This window comes from Colletotrichum navitas (assembly GCF_030913465.1).
Source record: "Colletotrichum navitas strain CBS 125086 chromosome Unknown LY79scaffold_33, whole genome shotgun sequence".
NCBI lineage: Eukaryota > Fungi > Ascomycota > Sordariomycetes > Glomerellales > Glomerellaceae > Colletotrichum > Colletotrichum navitas.
The window spans coordinates 1-22,763 of record NW_026850579.1 but is presented as its reverse complement, the minus strand read 5'-3'; the positions used below and the strand labels follow the sequence as shown (position 1 = coordinate 22,763).

General features: G+C 55.1%; 10 protein-coding genes across 10 annotated transcripts; all 10 read right to left on the bottom strand.

The window, feature by feature from the left end:
- Positions 1-146: 146 nt before the first annotated feature.
- LY79DRAFT_590578 (family 16 glycosyl hydrolase) lies at positions 147-1,469 on the bottom strand (the record flags this gene model as incomplete). The annotated part of the gene is made up of 2 exons (XM_060561173.1): positions 147-1,282; positions 1,382-1,469. 2 exons carry the CDS (start codon positions 1,467-1,469, stop codon positions 147-149), a joined length of 1,224 nt encoding a protein of 407 aa, XP_060413634.1.
- A 556-nt stretch (positions 1,470-2,025) lies between these two features.
- Positions 2,026-3,301, bottom strand: LY79DRAFT_659654 (uncharacterized protein; the record flags this gene model as incomplete). Its single annotated transcript, XM_060562749.1, has 4 exons — positions 2,870-3,301; positions 2,734-2,812; positions 2,337-2,383; positions 2,026-2,103 (listed from the first exon to the last, which is right to left on the bottom strand). Exons 1-4 carry the CDS (start codon positions 3,197-3,199, stop codon positions 2,026-2,028), a joined length of 534 nt encoding a protein of 177 aa, XP_060413633.1. The 5' UTR covers positions 3,200-3,301.
- Positions 3,302-3,723: 422 nt separating this feature from the next.
- LY79DRAFT_516488 (uncharacterized protein) lies at positions 3,724-4,532 on the bottom strand (the record flags this gene model as incomplete). The annotated part of the gene is made up of 3 exons (XM_060554825.1): positions 3,724-3,975; positions 4,085-4,375; positions 4,461-4,532. The coding sequence occupies 3 exons, from the start codon at positions 4,530-4,532 to the stop codon at positions 3,724-3,726; spliced, it is 615 nt and encodes a 204-aa protein (XP_060413632.1).
- Positions 4,533-6,471: 1,939 nt separating this feature from the next.
- LY79DRAFT_580095 (uncharacterized protein) lies at positions 6,472-6,871 on the bottom strand (the record flags this gene model as incomplete). The annotated part of the gene is made up of 2 exons (XM_060560073.1): positions 6,472-6,533; positions 6,619-6,871. The coding sequence occupies 2 exons, from the start codon at positions 6,869-6,871 to the stop codon at positions 6,472-6,474; spliced, it is 315 nt and encodes a 104-aa protein (XP_060413631.1).
- On the bottom strand, positions 6,819-7,457 carry LY79DRAFT_222829 (uncharacterized protein). Its single transcript, XM_060551620.1, has one exon. The coding sequence runs from the start codon at positions 7,373-7,375 to the stop codon at positions 6,887-6,889; it is 489 nt and encodes a 162-aa protein (XP_060413630.1). The 5' UTR covers positions 7,376-7,457; the 3' UTR covers positions 6,819-6,886.
- A 1-nt stretch (position 7,458) lies between these two features.
- LY79DRAFT_222839 (general substrate transporter) lies at positions 7,459-9,932 on the bottom strand. Its single transcript, XM_060551621.1, has 4 exons — positions 9,635-9,932; positions 8,789-9,575; positions 8,407-8,730; positions 7,459-8,349 (listed from the first exon to the last, which is right to left on the bottom strand). Exons 1-4 carry the CDS (start codon positions 9,790-9,792, stop codon positions 7,924-7,926), a joined length of 1,695 nt encoding a protein of 564 aa, XP_060413629.1. The 5' UTR covers positions 9,793-9,932; the 3' UTR covers positions 7,459-7,923.
- Positions 9,607-10,924, bottom strand: LY79DRAFT_222940 (uncharacterized protein). Its single transcript, XM_060551622.1, has one exon. It carries the CDS (start codon positions 10,749-10,751, stop codon positions 10,074-10,076), a length of 678 nt encoding a protein of 225 aa, XP_060413628.1. The 5' UTR covers positions 10,752-10,924; the 3' UTR covers positions 9,607-10,073.
- A 1,945-nt stretch (positions 10,925-12,869) lies between these two features.
- Positions 12,870-14,385, bottom strand: LY79DRAFT_670074 (TfdA family taurine catabolism dioxygenase TauD; the record flags this gene model as incomplete). Its single annotated transcript, XM_060563732.1, has 7 exons — positions 12,870-13,076; positions 13,130-13,231; positions 13,305-13,661; positions 13,729-13,888; positions 13,937-14,067; positions 14,134-14,190; positions 14,368-14,385. The coding sequence occupies 7 exons, from the start codon at positions 14,383-14,385 to the stop codon at positions 12,870-12,872; spliced, it is 1,032 nt and encodes a 343-aa protein (XP_060413627.1).
- A 255-nt stretch (positions 14,386-14,640) lies between these two features.
- Positions 14,641-18,190, bottom strand: LY79DRAFT_590574 (metallopeptidase MepB; the record flags this gene model as incomplete). Its single annotated transcript, XM_060561172.1, has 5 exons — positions 14,641-14,710; positions 15,885-16,071; positions 16,223-16,434; positions 16,495-16,796; positions 16,856-18,190. The coding sequence occupies 5 exons, from the start codon at positions 18,188-18,190 to the stop codon at positions 14,641-14,643; spliced, it is 2,106 nt and encodes a 701-aa protein (XP_060413626.1).
- A 1,321-nt stretch (positions 18,191-19,511) lies between these two features.
- LY79DRAFT_555172 (uncharacterized protein) lies at positions 19,512-21,480 on the bottom strand. Its single transcript, XM_060557908.1, has 2 exons — positions 20,415-21,480; positions 19,512-20,344 (listed from the first exon to the last, which is right to left on the bottom strand). Exons 1-2 carry the CDS (start codon positions 21,229-21,231, stop codon positions 19,686-19,688), a joined length of 1,476 nt encoding a protein of 491 aa, XP_060413625.1. The 5' UTR covers positions 21,232-21,480; the 3' UTR covers positions 19,512-19,685.
- Between the last annotated feature and the right edge of the window lie 1,283 nt (positions 21,481-22,763).

Genomic DNA, 22,763 nt, shown 5'->3' with positions numbered 1-22,763 from the left:
CTGGCCTTGACGGCCTTGACGCCTTTTTCCCAGTCCGTTATACATATCTACATACAAACACACAAGCCCGTCGTCTAAAAGGTATGCACAGATCGGGGGGGGAGGGGGAAGCAAGCAACACCGGTCAACCATGCGAAGCTACCCGATTACAGCAGTATGTTGGCGAAGAAAACCGCAAGGCAAGCGACCAGGAAGCTGTTCTGCATGGTTCGGGAAGCACTGGATGCGGGGATGCGGGTCGGAGTAGGTGTCGCAGGGGCGACGGGAAACGTCGTCTGGACGTAGGCAGGTCCAGTGGGCGAGTTGGAGGCCTGTCTCGTCAGGGTGAACGAGGTGCCGTTAGCACGGGTAATAGCGGTGGCAGCGACGGTGGCGGACGATATAGGGCCGTTGGTGGTGGACGTCTGGACGCCAGTGCTGTTGAGAGAGACCACGGGACCGTCGGACTGAGCGGCCTTACCCTTATCATCAGGCTTGTTGTCCATCCCACCGTTGTTGTAAGCGACACCGCCGGGGAAGGGCTTGTCGCCGGCGCCGGCACCAACGACCTTGATGCTCTGCCACTTGCCGTCGGAACCCTTGGAATACTCGTACAGCTCAGCGCCGGACTTGTCGCCACCGGCGTAGTCCCAGACCTTCAGGGAGCGGTAGTAGCCAGCGAAGGGACCATTTTCCCACTCGGCGAGACCACCAGCCCAGTCGATGGTACCCTGGGCAGTGCCCTTGCCTCCGACCCAAGTGCCGAGCTTCACCTGCATAGGCGTCTGCGGGTAGTTGCCCTCCTCCGGTGTGGCGGTGCGGTAGACCTCGCCGTCGATGGAGAAGATGATGGACTCGTTGGTCCACTCGATGGTGTAGGTGTGGAAAGAGGTCATGGGGTTGAAGGAGACCGGGTGGACACGTCCATGCGTGTAGTCGTTGACGCCGAGGGCGTAGAAGTTGGTCTGGACGTGGGTCTGGTCGGAGCCGATAAACTCCCAGTCGATCTCGTCAAGGCAATCTGACTGGAAGACGATGCTAGTGACGATGCCGCGGCCAGGGGCGGCCTGGAGCTCGACCTCGACCTTGCCGAAGAAGAGGTAGTTCTTGGAGGTAAGGGTGGGGGCGTTGTTCTCCTCGAAGATGGTCATCTCGGCGCCCGTGTCGGCGGAAAAGGACATGAGCTTGGGGTTGAACTTGACGCCGCCATCGACGGTGAAGAAGGACTCGAGGTCGTCGATGTTCTTGGAGGTCCGGAAGTCAAAGTCGGTCTGATTGCCAAAGGCGGGATCCGGGGGGCAAGCTGAGGACAACACGTCAGCATTGTGGTAGCATTAGGTGAGGTGATCGAGGCCGCCTTAAGCGGGTGTAAGTGGAGGTTTGGGGGAAGGGGGGCACTCACTGTCGCCTTTAACGGGGTTACACACCGAAAAGGTCTGGGCGAATGCTAGACCAGCAGCGGCCAGAGCCAAGGTAGCGTATCTCATCATTGTTGGTTGATTGTGATGAGGGCAGTGGTTGTGTGCGGTATGCGGGCGTGTCCGATGGGACGGGTGTGAACGAGTGGTGTTGGCTTGCTGAAGAACAGAGGGAGGGGCAAAAGGAGCGGTAGTCGGGGTATATAGATGGAAATCCAAGGCGAGCCGCCGCAGGGAAGCAATGCAGGATCACAGGTGTCACTTCCGGGAAAGAGAATGAGCCAAATATAGATATCTGGGAAGGCTAGCGGCGACGAAAGAAAGGATCTAACGTAGCACGGGGGAAGGCGAAGGAACTAAGGAAGGTGAAAGTGGTAACCAAAGACTGACCGGGCTGGACTTGTGGAAACCAAGAAACGAGAGGCTGGAGAGTTTAGGAACAAGGTGAGTGAGTCGACGGTAAAGAAGGCGAAGACGACCCTTTTTTACCGAAGGCAGCGGACGACGGCGGGCGAGACATGAGATGAAAGCAGGCGGCAAACGGCTCTGGGGGCCAGTTGGGCCGGTAATTGGATGTCAGTAAGGCATCTTGGACTCGACCAGCCATCCCAAGAAATCCCCTAGACTCTCAGACAGCCGTGGACCATTTGTCTCTTCTTCTGTTCCAAGTACCCAAGGTAAAGCAAGTACCCCAGTAGGTACCTACCTAGGTAGTTACCTAATTTAGTAAGATGACACGGGCAGACGGTCTCGTCTCGTCTGATTCCTTCCTGCTGCAGCTCGTTCTTGCCTCTTCCCCCAGGTACCTATGTAGTAGTCAGTCTCCAACCACACCAAGGTACCAATCACTATCGAATTCGCGCTTGCCAAGTCGACCAAGGCTGGGTTGGGAAGCGTAGGGCAGGGCAAGCGAGAGAAAGGGAGGAGCCGGGGACCTACCTTATACTGACGCGGGGTCCCAAGGAGGTATATTTTCCCTACAAGCACTGCGCAAAGGTACATAGGTCCGACTAGTTACTGCCGCCGCAAGCAGGAGATTATCTCAGCCGCAGACGCGCCTTCCTTCCTTCCTTCTTGAACCGGTACGTACCCCACACATCTTTGTTTCTGCCGCACTGCATGCCTGCAATTGAACGCTTCTGCATCCACGAGAAAATCCAGCTCCTGATCCACTCAAGTCCAGCTTGACGCCGGTTCCGTCTTACACCGTCTTCGTCGTGGTGTTCCAGTCCCCGTTCGGTTCGCAGGAGCAACTACTACTACTACGTAGCTTCAACTCAAACCCAGTCCAGCTCAACACCGTTTCCCAGCCTTTACATTCCAACCGAAGCCTTACGTCCCCTGTTGCCGTTCCATTGACAGCCTTCGACAACGCCGACGTTGCCTCCCTTCCAGCCCTCGGTAGGACTTCGTCCCTATCCATCCAGCATTGTCTCACGCTTAAACAACATGAAGACATTCCGACCCCTCACGTCTTCCCCTCCACCCATCGCAGTCTCGGCATGCTCGGACGCAATTTCGAACTGACCAACCGCTGTCGCAAGCGGCGCTGTTGGATCCCTCGTCATCTCGGGTGGACTCTTTCGCACAAGCCATGTTGTCCAATCCTGAACCTCGAGGGAAGACGACCGATCGGGTTGTGGCCAGATGCCAAGACCGCTGGTCGTCTCTTGTGTTGTGCGAACAGGCAGGTCAGGGACGAGCCCGGTCGAGCTGCATCCGAAATTGCTCTGTGCATGTCCAAGTGGTAGGTGAACCACCATATTGACTACATCGCCATCACGTCCGTAACGAAGGATCATTTGCCCTTTCCGAGCGACTCCTGCGTTTGGCTCGGGTTTTGGTTTTTTTTTTGCATTTCTTTATTTTTGCAAATATTTAGCGGCTAACTGTAACCGACTAGCAATCCATAGTCTGCATCTCTGTCTCTCTTCGCACGGCCTCCGCCGCACAAACCTGCAACAATGCACTTGCTCCCATCGCCCCTTGCATCGATCCGTCGTAAGCCTCGTAGCGGCGCTGGGCGAGCCCGTTCAGCAACCATCCCTCTGCGCGTCCTCGGCACTTTCGTATTCGACGTTCCATGGTCTCAAGCCAAATTGGTTCTCATCAATAAGGGGGGCAAAAGGTGAACAGAACGGTATAAACAAAAAGAACCGCCCAACCGTGGCTTGCTCGCTGATGATGATCAACCGGCACGCAAACCACTACGGCAAATTTAGAAAAAAAGAAAAAAAGAAAAAAAGAAAAAAAGAAGAAAAGAAGAAAAGAAAGGAAAAAAAAACCCTTCCTCGCTTGTATCGAAATGCCAAAACAGTCGCACCGCTTAGCAGGTGTTGAGCATCGAAGTGAGGGCCGTCTTCTCGGCAGATGTGACAGTGAGGGCCCAGTAACTCTTGACCTGCACCCAACTTCGGGCATAGACGCAGTAGAAGCTTGCCAGAGGAGGCTTCCAAGAGTCGGGGCTCTTGTCGCTCTTGGCCTGGTTGACACTGTCTGTGACGGCCCACAACTGGGGACGTGTGAGGTCGTTGGCGAACTGCTGGCGCTTGGCAGTCGTCCACGATGCGGCACCGGACTGTCGTCCCATGTTAGCATTTCTACCTTGCTACTTATCATCACATCCAAGTGCACAGAATGCAACCGTGTGCACGACTCTCGACTGAACTTGTGCCAGGGAGACTCACGACCCAGGCGTTCTTCAGAGGTACCATGTGGTCAATGTCGACATCGCTTGCCGCGGTCCAGGTCGCACCATCGTAAGGGCTCGACCAGGTGCCGCTAGTGGCGGAGCAGGCAGAATTGACCACAACATTGGTGCCATCTCGCTGAAGCACCGTCTCACGCGTGTTGCAGCTACCAGAGACGGTCGACCAGTGGGGGAACAGGTCACGGTCGTACGTGTCCGTGTTGGTCCACGCACTCACTGTCAAAGCAGCAAGCTGCGTCTTGGCCGTGGAAGCGGAAGGGATGCCGGGCTGGAAGCGAAATTTGAATTAGCTTGCGAGCTCCGTTTGCGGTGGGCCCGAGCATTCAACGGGGGAGGCGTCTTTCGGCACTTACGGGAGTGGGCATCGGCATCGGCTCGGCGACCGGATTAGGGACGGGGGCGGCGAGGCCCGCGCCGGCGAGCATGAACAGAGCGGCGGCAACCTTCATGATGACGATTGGCGGATACTGGCGACCGAAGCGACCGAGCAACGACGAAGATGAGGGTTGGAAGCTATAGTGAACGAGCGGCTTGGCACCGACGGTAAAGAAGGATCTGGATCTCCCAGAACGGGAGATCCGCGATGGTTTATATGTTTTGTTTGCCTCCTTCCTGCTTATCTCGACGGTTGCACTGACGTCTCCATGATCGGCGGGCCACGATAGTCCCAAGCGCAGGTTTCCTTCTGTTCAACGTGCCCCCAAAACTCCACAATCATGTCGTCCGTGTCGCCGTCGAACCAGTCACCGCCCTTCCCCACCCCACGACTCGTCTACCTGCCGTCTTAATCTCCAGCTCGACCTCCCAGGAGCCCGCCCTCGATGCAGCATTGGAGGCAATGAAACGCCGCGCTCCTCTAAAAGAGGCGCTAGGTCGGCTCGCAGTGCAACTCAAAGCAGACGTCTCCTATGACTTAGCAGGGGGGGGGCCACAGGGTTCAGCCGGCGAGCTGACAGCAGTGTATGGCCTTTATCTCTGCTCCCATTGGCGGGGCATCATCCATCTCCAGTGTCGATGCACCCCTTCCACGCTGCCAACCTTGAGCCAATCCTAAAGCCAACCACTCATATCAGCCGGCTTCCGCACGTTATCTTATCGGTCCCTGTCAATCACCTGCGAAGGAGCGATATGCTTTGGGCTGTGACTCCTCCTCCTGTCCTCTCCGCTGCACGTTGACCCCTTCCCTCCATGCCCCCCACCCCCCGGCTTCTTCGACTCCGGCGCACGCGGCTTTCCACGAACCTTCCTGTTCGGGGACCGGCTGCCTCCTCTGTGTGGTCGAGAGAGCAGCCTATCTTACGCGACGGCCAAGAAAGCAACCTCTCAGGACCCAGAGACGAGCATCTCGGGCTGCGGCCTGGCAGTACCAAGACGCGTGAAGCCCTATGTCTCACGCCAGACAAATAGAGGCAGGTGCAGGTGGGCGGGAGGATAGATCCGCGTCACCGCCGGGCCACGCGCAGAACCCGGGGGAGACCATCTCGAAAGCTGGTTGGATTGCTTTTACGACAGGCCAAGCAAGCGCTGATGGATATCGCCATCCACAAGCGGTGTAGGCCACCTATCATACCGGTAGTTCCCGCCATCTCTCCAAAAAAGGGTCGAAGCCGTCCCCGTGAGCCCGGCCCATTGGTCGGCGTCCATTACTCGCGCGAAGCGGACCTATCCAAGATACCGGCGACGCAAGCCCACATTTCCACCTCCGATCGGACCTTGCATCTGATCAAGCTAAAGTGGCTGCTGCAGGTTGGGACTCCATGGAAAAGGCACAGCTCCGAGCACGAGGCCCTTCCCTTCCACACCTTTTCGAACGTGCCTTCGGAATCCTCACATCCCCTGAAGTCGTACCCAGTCCCGTACATCCGGCGCTCCAGCCAAAACCAACTTCTTTGTCAACATGCCATGACGTTAGGCGCTTGCCGGACTCGGCTTTGAGCGTCTTGTTCGCCCTCCTGCGCGCCTTGGAATACATCTCCTCCAGCCTGTTATGGTACGCGGACCGTATTTGGGTGCGTGGTCGCCTGATGGGCCGTAGTCTCATTGGTCGGCACTGCCAGGTGCAAAGAGGCCGTGTGCTAACTTGGCTGCGGGGGACATGGGCACATTTTTCGGTCTTGGCTACCGCATACCATGCTGCGAAGACTGGGTCGAGGCAGGGTCTCTGCAAGTGAGTGTTGTGGGATGATGGAGTTACACAAGCGTCTAGGTAAGATGCAGGGGACTGAATAGATTGCGGGTCCGTATCTAGGCTTTTATTTACTAAGATTCGTTAAGCTGATCCCAACCTGGCGCCATACCAGTACCTTTCGTGCTAATGATCTTTGGGGAATCCCAGGATCAGATGTGATTGTACCTATGATTCTACTACTTGCCTATGCCGGGTACCTTCTTGGCGATGATAAAGAGGAAGTAGAACCGCGGCAAAGCTGGTGGGTGCGTCAGGCGGAAGTCCGTCACCTTCTTGTGCGCGTGGCGGCCCATCACCTACCTCCCCGAGGTTCTCGAACTTACCCGTGGAGCTTCCCTTCACGACGTTTCGGGCGGCCATCATCCTCGACGTCATTTTGTTGCCGGGCCGCAGCAGCCTCGCGACTTGCAGCTGTCCAAGTCGCACTTGAGGTGTCTCGTCAGGCCGATGTGTAGTTTGAGGATCGTGCCCGGTACTGTGTGGCACGAGGTGACGGACGCCCCGGCTGTCGTCGCGGAACTTGGCATCGTGCACTGGACTCGTAGAATATGGTGGCGGAGGATGACGAGTAGGCATGTCTCCGGTGGCCGTTCATGTTGACCTCACCAGCGAAACCAGAATGGGCTTGAGTGCCTCGAGGTAGACACGGCTCGACACAGATGGCCCCCCACCCACTTCTCGCGCAGCTTGACCAGCACGTCGGCGTTTAGGCTCCCGTCTTTTTTGTCTGCCGCTGCTGCCGATGGTGGGAGATGCGTCTCGGGACCCTCGCGCGCGACTCCCGTGTTTCCCAGAGCCCGTTGCCGTACGATATGTCGTTCTTGGTGTGGTGATGGCTGTCAGGAGGCGGAGGTGAGGGCGATGTCCTCGTCGGGGCCGTCGCGATAGCCGGTGTCGGGAGGGCCAAGGTCCAGACGTAGGGCGTCGTACCTCGGCGGAGCGGCCGGGACCGGCGTCTTCGCCATAATTGTGCCACTTGCTCCACCTTCTCCGTATAATATAGTAGCTCCTATAGCGTACGCTGCTGACCTGTAGGCTGTGTATTCTGGAAGTCGAGAAGTAACAACAAGGGTGGTGCATGAGCTCTCCATGGACTTCCTAATGTATGCTAGTCTCACCCTCAACTTTGACCCGGCACGCACAACGTCAGCGAGGACAAAATCACGTTGTAGGACCGCCCACCCGAAAGCTAGGGTGCACCACCACAGAATCAATCGTGACGCGCGACACGCTGGGCGCACCTGGGATCGTTGTTAATGGGCTTTGATCGAGTTGACACGAGCACACCTAGGTCGCTATCACAACAATAGGCTGTTTCATGACGGTTTCCGCGGGCCGGTGTCTCGCCATGGCCAAACCAATTCTGCCTGATGGTGAGCATACTGCCTTGGAGATAGAACGAACATGAACAGGGGGGGGCCTGGCCAGCCCATGAAATATATAGAATATCATATTGGTATTGGTATAAACGCTGGAAATCATGCGACTGGTATATAGTTTAGTTCACTATGCCTCAACTCCATGCCATGCAAATCGTTAATGTAAAGAAATCGCTTTTGCAAGCCTATTCGTGGCCACAGACTGAGATGAAAACGCCCTGCGGGCCTCGAGGACCTCGAGGCCAGAACTTAGACCCTCTCTTGGTGAGAAGTGCCATTGAGGCCCTTTGGCTCCATACTCTTCTCGCTGCTCATGGCGTTCTCATTTTCGATAGCGTCCAATTCTGTACCGGCCTGCTTGCGGATGCGATTCATCTCCTCGGCGGAAGGCGGCACCCATTGAGCGCTCTTCCAGGCGGTGACGCGCTCCAGATACATAGTGTCGATTTCCTCGAGGGTACGGCCCTGGCCCTCGATGACGAAAAAATAAACGATGGCGGCGCCGACCAAGTTACAGCCGGCAAAGACGTAGCCGTAGCGGAAGTCGATGGCCCCGGTGATGAAGGGAGAGAAGAAGCCGATGCAGAAGTTCCATATCCAGTTGCTGGCTGTTGAGAGGGCCATGGCCTTAGCGCGGTAGCGGGACGGGAAGAGCTCGGCTTGGATGGTCCAGACCTAGCTCGAGTTAGTTTCTGATACAACCCGCTTAGTCTTTGGGTGACAAAAGCTTACCATAGGACCCCAGGTGGTCGCAAAGCCCAGGATGAACAGGCAGGCGAAGACGATGAGGACGATTCCGGGGCCGACAGTGTTCTGGGGGTGTACCCGGTCGAGACTAAAGTGGCCGACGGAGGCGAAGACCAAAAAGCAGATGAACATCCATATGGAGCCTGTGATGAGCGACTTGCGACGTCCAAAGTGCTCAACAATGTAGAGACCAATGAAGGTGGTGCCGAAGTTGATGGAGTTGAGGATGATTTGCGTGATAAAGGAGTTGATATTAACGGAGGCGAAAATGGTGGTACCGTAGTAGAAGAAGTAGTTTGCACCAGTGAGCTGTCAAGGGTTGTCAGTGTTTGTGGGCTATGAAAAGGACATCGGATCTGGTCCATACCTGCTGGAACATCTGCAGACCGCAACCCAGAGCAATGCGGTAGGCCATGCGGGGTGCCTTGAACATGCCGGTGAACTCTTGGACAGCACTGCCTTTGATCTTGGACTCGGCTCGGAGCTTACTCTCAATCTCCTCGAGCTGAATGTGAATGCTGTAGTGGTTCTCGGGGGCGCCGTAGACGCGGCAGAGTGTGTTTTTTGCCCGCTCAACGTTGCCCATGCGATAGTCGAAGCGAGGCGTTTCCGGAAAAGCCAGGATGCCCACACCAAGGATGATGGTCCACAGCCAGCCGAGACCGACGACGATTCGCCATGAGCCAGAGCTGTGCTCGAGGTGTGAGACGGTGCCGTAGTTGAAGCAGGCGGCCAGGAAAATGCCAAGGGTAATGAAGAGCTGATAGGCGCATACGAGAGCACCGCGAATCCATGGCGGAGCCGTCTCTGCCTGGAACATCGGGACGATGAGGCTCAGGGCGCCGACTCCGAAGCCGGCGACGAAACGGCCCATCATGATTTGCTCCCATGCTCTCTCGGCGGCGATCTGAATGACGAAGCCGACGGAGGTGACGACGCACCAGAAGGAGATGGAGTAGCGGCGTCCGAAGCGGTCGGCGATAGGGGCGGCGCACAGAGCACCAATGAGTGTGCCGATGGAGAGGAGACCGACGATCAAACCGGAGCGGACGTTGCTGAAGTGGTATGTACCATCGGGGCGGGCTTCGCCGAAGCGCTGGAGGAAGTCGGGCATCTCGAGGAAGCCAGAAATCTGACCCGTGTCATATCCGAAACTGGGAGGTTGTCAGTGGTTGGTTGCTCCGTCTCTAGCTGCTGTTTTGGATCTACTCACACCATGCCTCCCATGGAAATGAGAATGCCCATGGCCCATGACCGCCCCGTGATGCGCTTCAGTGGGGAGTAGTCAAGGTGGGCGAGGTCCTGGCGAGCATCGCTTGCCTTCTCTGAAGCAGGATTGTACTTGTCGAACTCAATCGTCGAGAAACCCATGTTGGGCGACGATTTGCTTGTATCGGGGTAAAGGATAGGTGGGATTGTTTGATGGTTGATGCCAATGATGGTTCGTCCGAGAGGAGTAAGGCAATATTGGTGAGGGGGCACGACGGGCGATATATATGCTTGTTTCGGTCGATCGAGACACGACACACAACACACCACACACAGCGCAAGCACTAAGCACCACTAGCAACGTGGGCCCCCGTAAGGACACGACATTTTCTGGGGGAGCAGAGAGCGTGTGGGAGGGCGTCTCAATAGTCAGGGGCGTGACGTCAAGAGGGAGAGAGAGAGAGAGAGGACTGTGTGTCAATGGGGCGGAAGAGGCGGAGACGATGCCAGAGTTTGCGTGTCCGATGACTTGGGATGGACTGTGGGATGGACACGTGTGGATGGCACCGAGGTGTTTCCGTCCGGGGCCTGGGGTCTCCAGGTTGAGGAATCGGCCCGTTCCCCATCATTCTGGTCTCAGGAACATGAACTAGGATGATGAGAAATTGGCGTGAAGCTGTGAGGCGAGGGACAAAACATGGAGAATGAATACCTAAGAGCGGCCGGCGTGGCATTGCATGCCATGGTGGAGAGGCGTGACAGATAGCCGGTTGCGGCTCTGGGAATGATGGGCAACCGTGGGAGGCCGACGGCGTATTCCAGGAACCGTGGAGGGGAAGGCGTGCCTCTCGACAGTGATGAGCGGGTCGTCCCTGGTATTGGCGAGTCTGGTTGTCTGGTCTGTCGGTATCGACGGTATTGAGGCCGGAGGGGGGTGGAATGACGTTGGTTGACGTTGGTGGAGTGGTGGAAACAAGAATGGGGGTGTGGGATGATGTAAATCGGGCGAGAAAGTGTGCGGAAGTTGGAGTAGAAGGGAAGGGTTCCCCCGCCGTCGGGTGTGAAGATTGCCGTAGTGCACAGTAAGTACCTTTGGTATGGCAATATGTGAAAAGGTACATGGCGCCGACTACCTATTTCACGGAGGGTCCAGGGTGTAGGCCTGTTGTCCCTGCTTACGACCCATCACCATATAAACCACTTAGGTAAACTGCCTAGGTACTCTCTCTCCTACGGGGTTTTGGGTCAGTGGAGTAGGAAAAAGCTGGAGGGTCAAAAAGATATCGGTTGCGCCAAAGCGATTGGACCATAAACACGGCAAAGTATTTTTGGCGTATACACTATACAGTAAACGGGATCGAGAAGGAATCCAACGGAGCCGCGCAACATGACTCCATCCGACAACCCTTGTGCCAGGGCGCAAGTAGATACCTAGGTAGATACCTACCTACCTAGGTAGACGTACGCTTACAAGTATTTGGTAGCGTACCTCAGTGTAACGTTCCTAGTAGGTATGGATGCGTGCCGTGCTCTTGCATCGGCCGGCAACAACCAACGGAATGCAACTTTACGGCGCATCGCCGATAGTGGCCAACCACTAAGCGACTTGCCCTTCCCGACCAGGTAGGCGGACCTCTCGGATCTTGTGCCAAGGGCCGATGCTCCCAGTCACCGACCGGCACCGCCTGGCTGGTATTTTCCTCCCCCGACAATCCCTCAACAAAGTGAAGCATTCGCCCGCCACGCCAAAAAAAGAAGCCAAGGCCCAGGGGTCCAAGAGCCGCTGCTGATTATACCAAAATGCTACGCGGAAGTCTTGGAAGCAGCGGACAAGCTCTTTCCATCACCGGCCCAGAAAAAACCTTGATTGAACCACCTGACATCGCCCTTTCCGTTTCCCTTCCTTCTCTTCTCCATCCGCCGCCTCCTTGCCTCTTTCCTCTCTACGTGCGTCCTTCTTTCCCAATGTATCCGTATGGTACCTACCTATCTAAGCTGGGGAGGTACGGACGGATCGGTACCGAGGTACGTATGCCATGTGCCGCGACCCACTTTCAACCCAGATGACGTACGTCGTTAAAAAGAAAACACACACACACACAAACACCTGCGTGTTCGTGACTGGGCTTCTTTTTCATTCATGGCCTCTCTTCGGCCCTTCTCTCTCCTCATCCCCAGATATACTTCCTTCTCCAGCAATCCCCGGTTTTCCCTGCTTTCTGGAGTCTGGAGTCTGGAGTCTTCTCCCCTATGTCCGGACTCTGGACTCGCTTGTCGGTCGTAGTCCGAGATGATCTGCAGGCTCTGGCTCCATGGAGTCCGCACATCCACTCGACAAGCCATTGTCGTCTTCCCCTCGGGGCATCCGGATTCTTCTCGACTGTGCCTGCTTCCCCCCCTCTCCAATAAGTCTTTCGGCACCTCCTCCGGGGAACGACAGGCGAATCAATCAAGTCCGTCTCTGAGTCTCCGCTGTTTCGGCCTTCGCACCATTCCGCTGCCGTCAATCACATCATCATGGTGTCCACGCCGCTTATCTGCCCCTTTCCGATTGAGACTCTCGCCATCGCTTGCTCCCATGGGGCTCGGTAATGTCTTCTCCACCATTATTACATTACTAACACACACAAATAGTCGCCATAGCCATGGTCCAGAGCCTTGGCCGCCTTGGCCGGACATGAACACCGGCAATCCAAACGTACGGCAGGGTGCTGCCCCCAAGTGATAAGACGAGATGCATTTGGGATTTTTAGTATTCAACACCACAAAGGGAAGAAACGGGCCTGGATGAGAAATCAAAAATTAGCTCCCGGGTCGGCCGATGGTGTTTGCGGTCGCCCAATGGCTGACTATGGTTGACTGGTGGGATCAGGCGCGTACCCGATCTTCAACATAGTTATCCTACCGCAATAGTTCATCTCCACGATGGCCCATTTGCAATGTTACAGCTAGCATGCATTCCTTGATAAGTATGATTTCCCACTTTTCTCGGTCGCTTTACGGCGCATTTCTCCATTTGCTATGCATGAGATGTTTGGTGCACACATAGTAATACCTGACAAAGTCACGCACGGGTCCGTGTTCTCTTCCAAAGACCTCCCCCCCAGTTTCACGTCCGAAGCTTTCAAGACAACCCCTGCCCCTCGAGACAATGCCATCGTCGCCCTGACAGCCCACTTGCACCTTTCAAACTCGTCCAGACTGCAGGCTCAACAAGCCTATGAATGTTGTCATGCGACTCACCATGTGGATTCCAGGCCGTTCACCCCCGTCGGCTTATCCACCAGTGCTGTGATCCGGAACCCGTGCCGCAGTCCCTCCTGTGGGTTATGGACGTTGTAGTAGTCCGAGATGGCCGTGTGCGCCGTTACGCGGTTGTCCCACAGCGCCACCGTTCCCTCTTCCCACTTGACGCGCACCTGGAAATCTTGGCCGCGGTTGATGTGCTGCAGAACCTGTTAGCCCCCCAACTACTTTTACACAGCGTTCGATCACGTACCTTGCAGAGCAGCTTCAGCAGCGCGTCCGAATCTTCGTCTCGAAGCCCAATGATCTTCTTCGCGGAGCCGGGATTGACGAACAATGCCTTTTGGCCGGTGGCCTAAAGAGACAGTTGTAAGTAGGTCTGCGTCATGCACCAGCATTCGGGGCCGACCTCCCGGGTGGATGCGAACAATCGGATGATCCGACTTGACCGGCTCCCTCCTCACAAACCTTCCATCCCGGCGCGCGTTGTCCGCCTGAGGAAACCCGCTGTGCTCTGCCCTCAGCCCCTCCAAGAGCGTCTGTATCGGTCCCGAGAGCCGCGCATACGCCGCCGTCTGCGACACCCACGCCGTGTCGCCACCGGTCTCGGGCACCGACAGCAGCGTGAGGATCGTGACGCCGGGCGGCTGGTGCTCGTACGAAACGTCCGAGTGGTACCCGATGGTCGACAGCTTGTTGCTCTTGCTCCGGTTGCGGGATTCGTTGTCCGGACCCAGGTAGATGTTGTGGAACTCGAGGTTCTCCCTGACGTGGGCACCCACGGGCTGTCCCCCCGTTTTTTCGTCAGTAACGCATTTCTGGTCACACGAGTCTTTGGGGGGGGCGACGAACGTGGATGTGGAGGGGACCAAAGGAACGCCCGAACTCCTTCTGCTTCTCGGCACCGATGTCCTTGAAGTCCTGGTCGCGGAAGACGACGACGACCCGCTCGGCGATCAGAAGCGCGAGCTCGTCCTTTTGTCTGCTGTCGAGCCGCGACAGCTGAAGGCCCCTGATCTCGGTTCCGATGACCGGGGTCAGCTTTGTCTCCTTGATCTACGGGTGGCCCTTGGGCAAGAGGTCGGCCTTCTCCCTGTGTGATGCGAGCCCGCGGTCGTTGAACTCGAACGGCTGCAGCGGAGCGAATGACGTCTTCTCGTCGTAGACGGGCAGGTACTGTGAGTACTTGTACTGTCGCGAGGTGTCAGTATCTCGGTCTTTCTCTGCGGCAGGCCAGGTGGTGCTAGACAAGTGTACCTGATCATAGATCTTGTCGTCGTACGCCAGTGTCAGCTTGACGGGCGCCACCCCGGCCTGGGTTTCTGTAGCTGTGTTGGAAGACGTCGTGGTTTCTGTCTTTCTTATATATTTCGTTTCTTTATCTGCTCTCCTATTCCTTTACGTAGGAATACCAAGTGCTTCGTTACATAATATCCCTTTAATGGGGCCTTTGACTTTAAATGTTCCCGCGAACTACCGGAAAGCAAAAACACGCAGAAGAATTGCCATCGCGTCAATCGGACGGCAGATGGCGAGCACTTGGAGCCATCCATCCCGCGATTTACGTCATCGGCACTGTGTATGCGGGGAAACCCGCAGATGAAGAGACCCTTCGCGAGCAACCGTTGTTGATAGGACTGGTTCCGACTGCTTCGGAGGATGGAAGGGGGGCGGGGGGGAGGGAACGCATTGCATCACCGGGATCGATGTCCTGATTGCTCGTCACAAGGAGGATTCCAGCCCTCCCGATGCACGTACGCAGCACTAGTCACTTTCTCTGCGTGCTGGATACCATAGGGGTGCGCGACGTGTGTAGGTTGGCGTTTTTTGTTGCCTTTCTTTTTTGTCGTAATCTCGGCGGGGATGGCATCAGGAGTGGTGCTGGCCAACTGGGGCAGAGACGGAACCGGTTCGGCAGACGTCCCCGCTTCTCGGCGCGGGTTTTTACGCCGTTAGCGACCCCCCCCCCCCCACATCGGCTCCGGGGTCGTCGTGTGGTGGTGTGCGAACCCAGCAGAAGGTCAAGTTGGACACACGTAAATCACCGTCTCTTGTATGTCATTGGGGGCAATCCTGTCAGATGATGAATTGAATGGAAAAGTGATGATTACACGCAAAGGGAGGTTGCCGTCCATCTCTCCGGGCCTGTCCCGGGAAAAGATCCTTGCAAACAGCGAGATCGACTGGATAGCTTTTCAAGAGACCATGGGGATTTCATAAGAAGATTGGTGATCAGATTGGAGAGGATATTAAATACGTTGCTGGAAGCCCAACCGCGTATCTGCGTGAACTTGTAGAAACGCCCATGGCACTGTTGGCCATTAGCTTTGAGATTAACAGCCACTGTCCCCAGTCGTCTTGACGCAAATTGCGGGACCCCAGCCGATAGCTTGCATTTCCCCCCACCCGAGAAGGCAGAGAGCAGTGCAACATGATACATCTGGTATGACCGAACGCCTTTGCAACATCGGAGCGTTTCCCGCGGTATTGATAGACCCTATGATAAATCACAAGGGCCTCTTCGCATGGCTCATCACTTTTTAGCATGCTTCTTGCCAAGAGATATTCTCAGCCATCAGACGAGGCTGTGGACAGCCCCCAGAGATCGGAGTCAGGTAATACATCATATCGGTGCCGACAAGACTAAGGTCATGTGCGTCGCAGGATGACAGCATGAAGCCCTGGTACACGTTAAGTATTCGCAAGCGGTTTGTCCGAGACAAGGGAGGCGAGCCAATAGGTATCAATAATCGATAGGCGTACACTCCAACCACATATGTCCACAGTTCACTGCAACTTTAACCCCCCCCAAGGGCTTCTTAGTGCAACCACCTTTGGGCCAATCCCACTGCAATCCGGAAGCAGGCAAATGCTCCAACATGCACCCACACCTTGCATGACTGTTTCACCGATACTGATACAACCCTTACAAAACCCCAAACACCAGAGCAAGCGCGGTGAACCGCGACGTTCCCCATCATGAGATGCATGCTTCTTATCATGTTCACCAAGCAGCCAAGCCCAAGTCCTCGTAGAACGGCTCCATGAGGACGTCTCGCCCCAGAAAGTCCGCAAGCGTCTTCATCTCGGGCAGGCTCCCTCCCTTCTCGAGCACGCCGTACCGGTACCTTCGGCCAGCCTCCTCGCTCGTGGGATTCTTCTTGAAAACCGCGCTGAAGATGTCCTGCGCGTAGACTTTCGAGCTGTGGTGGAACCGGTCAGCCACGCCACCACTTTGATTTGCGCAGTGGGTGGAGTGAAACTTACAAAAGGTAGCTGTAGAATCCAGCATCGTACTCGTCCATCAGGAAATCCCAGTTGGTGTATCCGTGTCCCCACTCGCCACCCTCACCCAGCGCGGACGGGTCATCTGTTGGGACCATCTCCCTCTGGAGCTCGTTCCAGAACTTTGTAAAGTCCGTGGATTCAACCGCATCCTGGCTGGACGGCTGATGGACGGACATGTCGAAAACGCCTATGGATAGCTGTACCAATGCACTCAGCGCCCCGCCGACATGCTTGCTTTTAAGGAGACCCTCGGCCACATCCCTAGGAATCCTCTCCGGCGGTTGTTGCGCGTCCCCGTTCCCTCCCAGGGCCCGCCAGTCTCGAAGGCACGCCTCCGAGAGATAAGAATAATGCCGGCTCAGTCCGCTCAACTGCTCCGGCGCCCAGCACCAGTTCTCCAGCATCTGGCTCGGCGCCTCGCCAAAGTCGACGGCGGTGCCCATCGGCCCGTGAAACCGCGCGAGCTGCGTGCGGGAGACGAGGTCGTGTATGCCGTGACCCAGCTCGTGGAAGAGCATCAGGACGTCGGAGTGGCGCAGCAGCGATGGTAGGTTGGCGGACGCAGGAGGGGCAAAGCTGCTGATCAAAGCTGTGGAAGGGTGCGTGCGAGTTCCATCTCGATTGGTGAAGCCCTACATGGGGTGTCAGCATATGGCTGCGGATCAGGGAGGAAAAGGGGAAAGAGTCGTACCGGGATGAGGCTGCAGTTTGAGGGATTGCCTTTTTTCGCATCTCGATGGTAAAGATCGAGATAAAGATACCCCAGAAACCCACCGCCTTCGCCCTCAACGTCCCATACGGCAAAGACCTGGACGTCTTTATGCCAGACCAAGTCGTCTCCTTTGCTCGTGGGCGATAGAGTATCTCTCTCCTCACCCCGGATCTCGTGGAACACCATCCCAAAGAGGTGTTCGAAGATGCGCAACATTCCTTCGACTGTCGGCTGCAGAGGGAAGTACTCTGCGATCTGTTCTTGATCAACGGAGTACCTCTCGTGCGAGAGGAGACGCATGTAGTACTGCACATCCCAGAGGTAGAAGCGCCCATCAAAAGCCTCACCTCGGGCTTCGGCGTCGCGCCGCTTGACCTCGAGAAGAGCTTCACACTCCGCCCTGGCGGCCTCTGTCAGCTTCGACCTCAGAGACGAGAGGAAAGCGTCGACGCGCTGGGGCGACCCGGCCATCCTGTCCTCGACGCTGAGGGCGGCGTGGTTGGCGTACCCCAGGAGCCGCGCCGCTTCGTGGCGAAGGGCCACGACTTGGCGGAAGACGGCGACGTTCTCGGGGCAGCGGTTTTCAAAGGCCACCCGGGCTCTCTTCCGTGTCTCGGGGTTGCGTGCGGTTGCCAAGAGGGGCCCGAGCTGGCTGGGCAGTCTGATGCGGCGTTTGCCCTCGTTCTCGCTGCCTTGTTGCCCCTTTTCGAGATGGGCGAGCAGGTGTTGCGGATACCCATCGAGTTCGTCAAGTGTGAACCACACGGCATGATCGGCCTCGGCCACGTTCTTGCAAAATTCTGACGTCAAGTCCTCGACTCTGCCTTTCACCTCTTCGAAGCGGTCTCGCTGGGGCCCGGCCGGGATACGAAGACCGTTCCTGGCAAACTCTTTGTGTTTCTTGACCAGGTAGTTCCCCTTTTCAGCGTCTAGACTCTGAGAAACGTCGCTGTTGTTGTACACGGCATCCACAAGACAGAATATGCGTTCGTTCATGGAGCATTCGATGGCAAAATCGCGCAACATGTTGCGGGCTTTGGCAGAGGCGGCACGGACGTCAGGGGACGGAGACACGGCCTTGTAAAACACGAGAAGGCTGGATTCAGAGGCCAATGCATTCTCTGCGTGTGAAAGCGCGAGAAGGACGTTGTCGTAGGTTGCGGTGGAAGGGGTGACGGAGTCTGCAATGGCTTTTTGGGCGACCCGGGATGCCTCGATGAGACGACTGATGTCGGCAATGATTGAGGTTGGCGTCGCGGTGAAAACGGGCGGCGCTTGAGGGGGGCTACCGAGGGGTGATGAAGAGCCGGTCATTGTGAAGATGCAGACTTCAAGCCTGAGCGCGGTCACGAGAGTTTGGAATGGTTTGGTCAGTTCGTGCTTGAGGTTTGAAAGTATGAAGTTGGATCATCACGTATTTAATCAACTCAACATCCCGGGCAGTCCCATCTCGCACTTTCAACCATGTCGTCTTTTGGTGGGGAAGACTTGTTCAGGACAGGAAGATCGTTGGTGGATTAGGTAGCCGGATGTGGTATCAGTTTCAGGGTCTCATAGCCCCGCCCTCCCTTGCAGCTGCCTTGCACCAACAGACTGTTTGTTTGTGACCAAGTGCATACATAACATTGTTGGTTGCCTGCTTGCATGATACCCTGGCAAGGTCCGGTTCACTAACTTCTCTTCCAGAGCTCCGAAGTCCCCGTGAGATTCCATCTCAAGGTCACGGCACTGGGCTGTCTAGTGTCCCAGTCCACGGCTAGAATGACTGAGAATATCAGCGCTACAGTGGGCCGCATGGAGCCGATGGCCTGGGAATAAACGAGCCCACCAACGCGAACCCAACGAACATCAAGAACCGCAGGATCTTTGATATACGTGCGAACACGGAGTCGAAAGAAACTTGATATCGTGTAACGTAATCTGAAACTGGATGGATGAGGTGATGCCGAAGAAGCCGAGATAGGCTGCGAGGCTGCCGAGGTTGGTGATGGGGTACGCCTGCCCAAAGCTTTCGAGGTTATTTTCCGTCAGTTGCGCAGTGAGAGAGAGTATAGATACCAATTTCCTGTTGGAAAGGGTTACCTAAGAGGTAAGAGACGATGAAAGAACAAACCAGCTGACCGAGACTATGTCAGAGACGACCCGACTGGCCTGACTGCTCGGAAGCTTCGCCATGCTTAGCGGCGGTGGTTGACGGCGGTGGAAGCCTAGAAATAGTGCCTGACTATCCTCTGTGCTTGACTTGAGAGCTCATGGAAGATGTTCAATTTTTTGGGAAATCAAAGTGTAGTTCGGAGCGAAGCAAGAGTGCTTAAAATGATGTGGAATCACTGAGGGCATCGTCATAGAGTGCCACCTTAGCCCTGTGGTCTCCAAAGACCTGTGGCTTTCTTAAACTATCAACCTCCGTTTGAAACTCTCATGGATGAGTCAACACCTTCGAAAAGTGCTGTTTTATGGAGGGGAGACAAGAGCACATTAACTCTAGTGTTCAAGGTCCCAACTTCATCGAGCGGCGACCGCAGAAGCTCCCAGATCGGCTGTTGATATCGATCTCAACGTTTTCAGATATTAACAGGATAGATCGATGAGGATGAACTTTTCACGAATACACAAACCCATAATGGGCACAAAGTGACTTTAAAACGTTCTTACAGCTGAATCATTGCTACTGAAATCTTAGCACGGGCTCTGTCTCTTTGTGATGAAGCCCATTTTGGAACATGACGTTTAATATCCACAAAAATTGTACAGACGTCATAAAAGCAGTATCCCCAACACACAAACCCAACGACTCAACACTGAACTGCTACGAGCGTGAATCTCTCACAGCCACCCGAGTAGCTACCGGCGCAAGGGTCAACCCGCTGAGCTTCTCTGAAAGCACGTCTTCCAGGCCCTGTGCGTTAAGCGCCGCCTCCTTCTTCTGCAAAAGATTCAGCAACAGCGTCTCGATTTCGACTGCCAGATCGAGGAAGTCATTGGCTGCGTCCTTCAAGCTAAAGTCATACTCTTTGCGACGCTGCACCACCGTGGCACGCGCAAATATGAGATCGAGGTTTTCTCGGAGCGCTCTGGCGAGCGGCGTTTCGATGGGCAGCCTTGCGGCTTTGCTTGCGGGTGTTTTGACGAAGTGGTAAGTGTCGGTGGCGAACTGATAAGTGTCGGCCGCCACTTGCTCGAGGGCAGCCTCGTTCTTCCACGCTACGGATTCGGGCCAACCCCTTTCCTGGAGGCGATGCATCTGGCGCAGCATAAGACTGGCGTCATTGCATTTCTCGCTTAGACCGCTGTTGAGCAAGACCTCGTAGCCCTGGTCGGTGGGAATGAGACGGCTGACGCACATCCTTATGTCGACCAGGGTCTTCGAGTAGAGCTCTTGATACTCTGGTATGTATTTCGTGCTGCTGCGCCTAGTCTCGTCTCTACCAGGGCTCATTGGCGTGGGAGATCTGGTAGACCGTGCAACTGTGATATGAAGTCAGCATTTGGGCATGTGTATCAAACCAAACATGGGATGATGCAGTTATATTCTTACCTGTGCGCGAGGTATACTCCTTGCAACGAAGCCTCAACTCGTCCATCCATATACTGTTCTCCCAGTCACTCCGATACATGCCGCAGGCTTCGGCGCCAATCAGAATCAGAAGCTGCCTGAGATGACTGACGTGAGAGTGATAGTTCATCGCGTGGCTCGGGTGAAACCCATTGACTTTGGGAACGGCAACAAACGCACGCTGGCCTTCGGGCCGAAACCTCGCCTTATCTGGCCACTTCGACCCAGCTCTGAATTGCTCCCCGATCCCGATATTCTCCAACATGTAAGAACTGCCCTTGACAGCCTTTGCTCTTGCCAAGGGCATCATGATCTTGCCCGCGCAGAGCAGAACGTCGGGACTCTTGTCGTAGATAGTCGCAGTTGATAAGAGAAAGGCGTTCCTCAACCTCGTGTTGTCGACATCCCTTGGGTCTCCCGAAACATATGGGAGCAGATCGACGACGGCGATGTCCTCCCGAAAATCCAGGGTCCCGCAGGAGACCACAGTGAATATGTCTTCAAGGGCACGGAGCGTTTCGCAGCTGTCAATGACGGCGCCGAGGCCCTCTTCGAACGGGTGGTTGTGCCGGGGCTGCTGCAGCATGACGACGATGCCGCCTTTTACAGGCGGGCCCGCTAGCTGCGCTGTGACTTGGATCTCGGCGCGTGGCAATCGCAACGACCGGCCCTCTTGCTCCAGGCGGGAGACATGTGGGGAGGAATCCGTCGTGTATCTCGGGACAGGTTTGAGCAGTTTTCTAATACGGTGGTCGACAGCTATGTCGAGACAGGTCTTGGTTTGCGTATCTGACGCCATGGCTGATGGTCGTAGAATAAAATCTTGACACTACAATGGTGCAACCCTCACACAAGGAAAGGCCAAAACTTGGATCGCCCGGTATCTTGTACTTCGCTCGCACTCTTCAAAATTCCATTTCAGTCAAGGCTACCGGAATAGCATAGCCCCTCGTGAGGCAGACCCAGCTCCTGCATGGCGTTTGTAGGAATGCATTGAAAACGTGTGGTCTGACAGTCTATCGGATAATTGGCCCATTGCTTCGCCATGTGATTTCGCTGGCAAGAAGAGGTGCAGCACCCTTGCATGCGGAAGAGTTAATATTGATTTTTTGCAATCTGTGATTCGCTGACTAACCGGGCGGCAATATCGTGGCCGTTCCCGTCCAAGCCACCAACTTGGCTTTCATATCTATGACCATTGGGCGTTATCCATGACTTTTGGAGGGCCATGGTCATCGCTAGGCTAGACTGGTTTCGGCCTCCCTGCAGAAAGCATTCTCCACCAACTGGACGTTCAGAGGCAGTGTCTATTAACCTGTCGAACGGCGTTCTCGACTCCCAGTAAGCTTGGGTTGTATTTTCGCTCGGTAGGGCTAATTATCTCGGTCACTTAATGAAAGCCCCAGCCGAGCAAGGTGCGTCTAGTTTATGTGAAGTGATTCTACACCTTTACGACTCCCGATATTGCAGACATGAGAATTACCATATGAGTGGGAATAAAACTCTCAATCTGGAACAATAACCAAGTTACTACGATCCTCGCCGCCAGGCTGCTAGTATCCGGTTCTGCTGGGATTCCCGTTTATCCGCAATCCTGCTTCATTGGCAGCTTTTAAAATTATGATCAAAGAAGAACCCCTTGCAAGGTTTTGAATATCTTTCTCAGTGATATATTGAAAAGACGACTATTAGAGACGAGACAGAATTGGGCGTTATTCTACGATCTGGAGGGTATCAGTGTAGAATCTAAATAGAAATCGTATAAATATCTTGCTAGTGACGATAAAATTCAAAACAACTGACCAGGGATACTTTGTATAGCCTCCGAAGATTTCGAGATTCAAGCGTCGCCAATCTACCTATAGTTTTGTGGAGCGTGTATCAACGTATCCTGTCTAGTAAGCTTCTATAGGCAAGGCGTAGTATAGAATGACGCGATAAGGGACTTTGAAGATGTGCATACCGCTTGTTAAGTGATAACGTATCTAGGAAAATAGTGCGTGCTTGAGAATGGTTCTAGCAAATACCTATCGTAAGCTCATTCCGCTGATGTGTGATAATTACTACCCCAATCTCCAAAGTAGGAAGCCATCAGCATTTTGGGACTTAGATATTGTCACGAGGTGATATAGCGCCACAATCGCAGCACGGCAATTGTGGACCCACCTTTGTGTCCTATTGCCTCATTCTCATTCGTCACAGATATCAAGTAGAAAAGCCGTTGCAACACCGAAAACTAAGCCATTGCCAAGGTATTCCAAGCTAGCTCTCCTAGCATAAAAATGAGAATGAATTGTCTCTGTGAACTTGCCAGAGTAATCGCAACGTCTA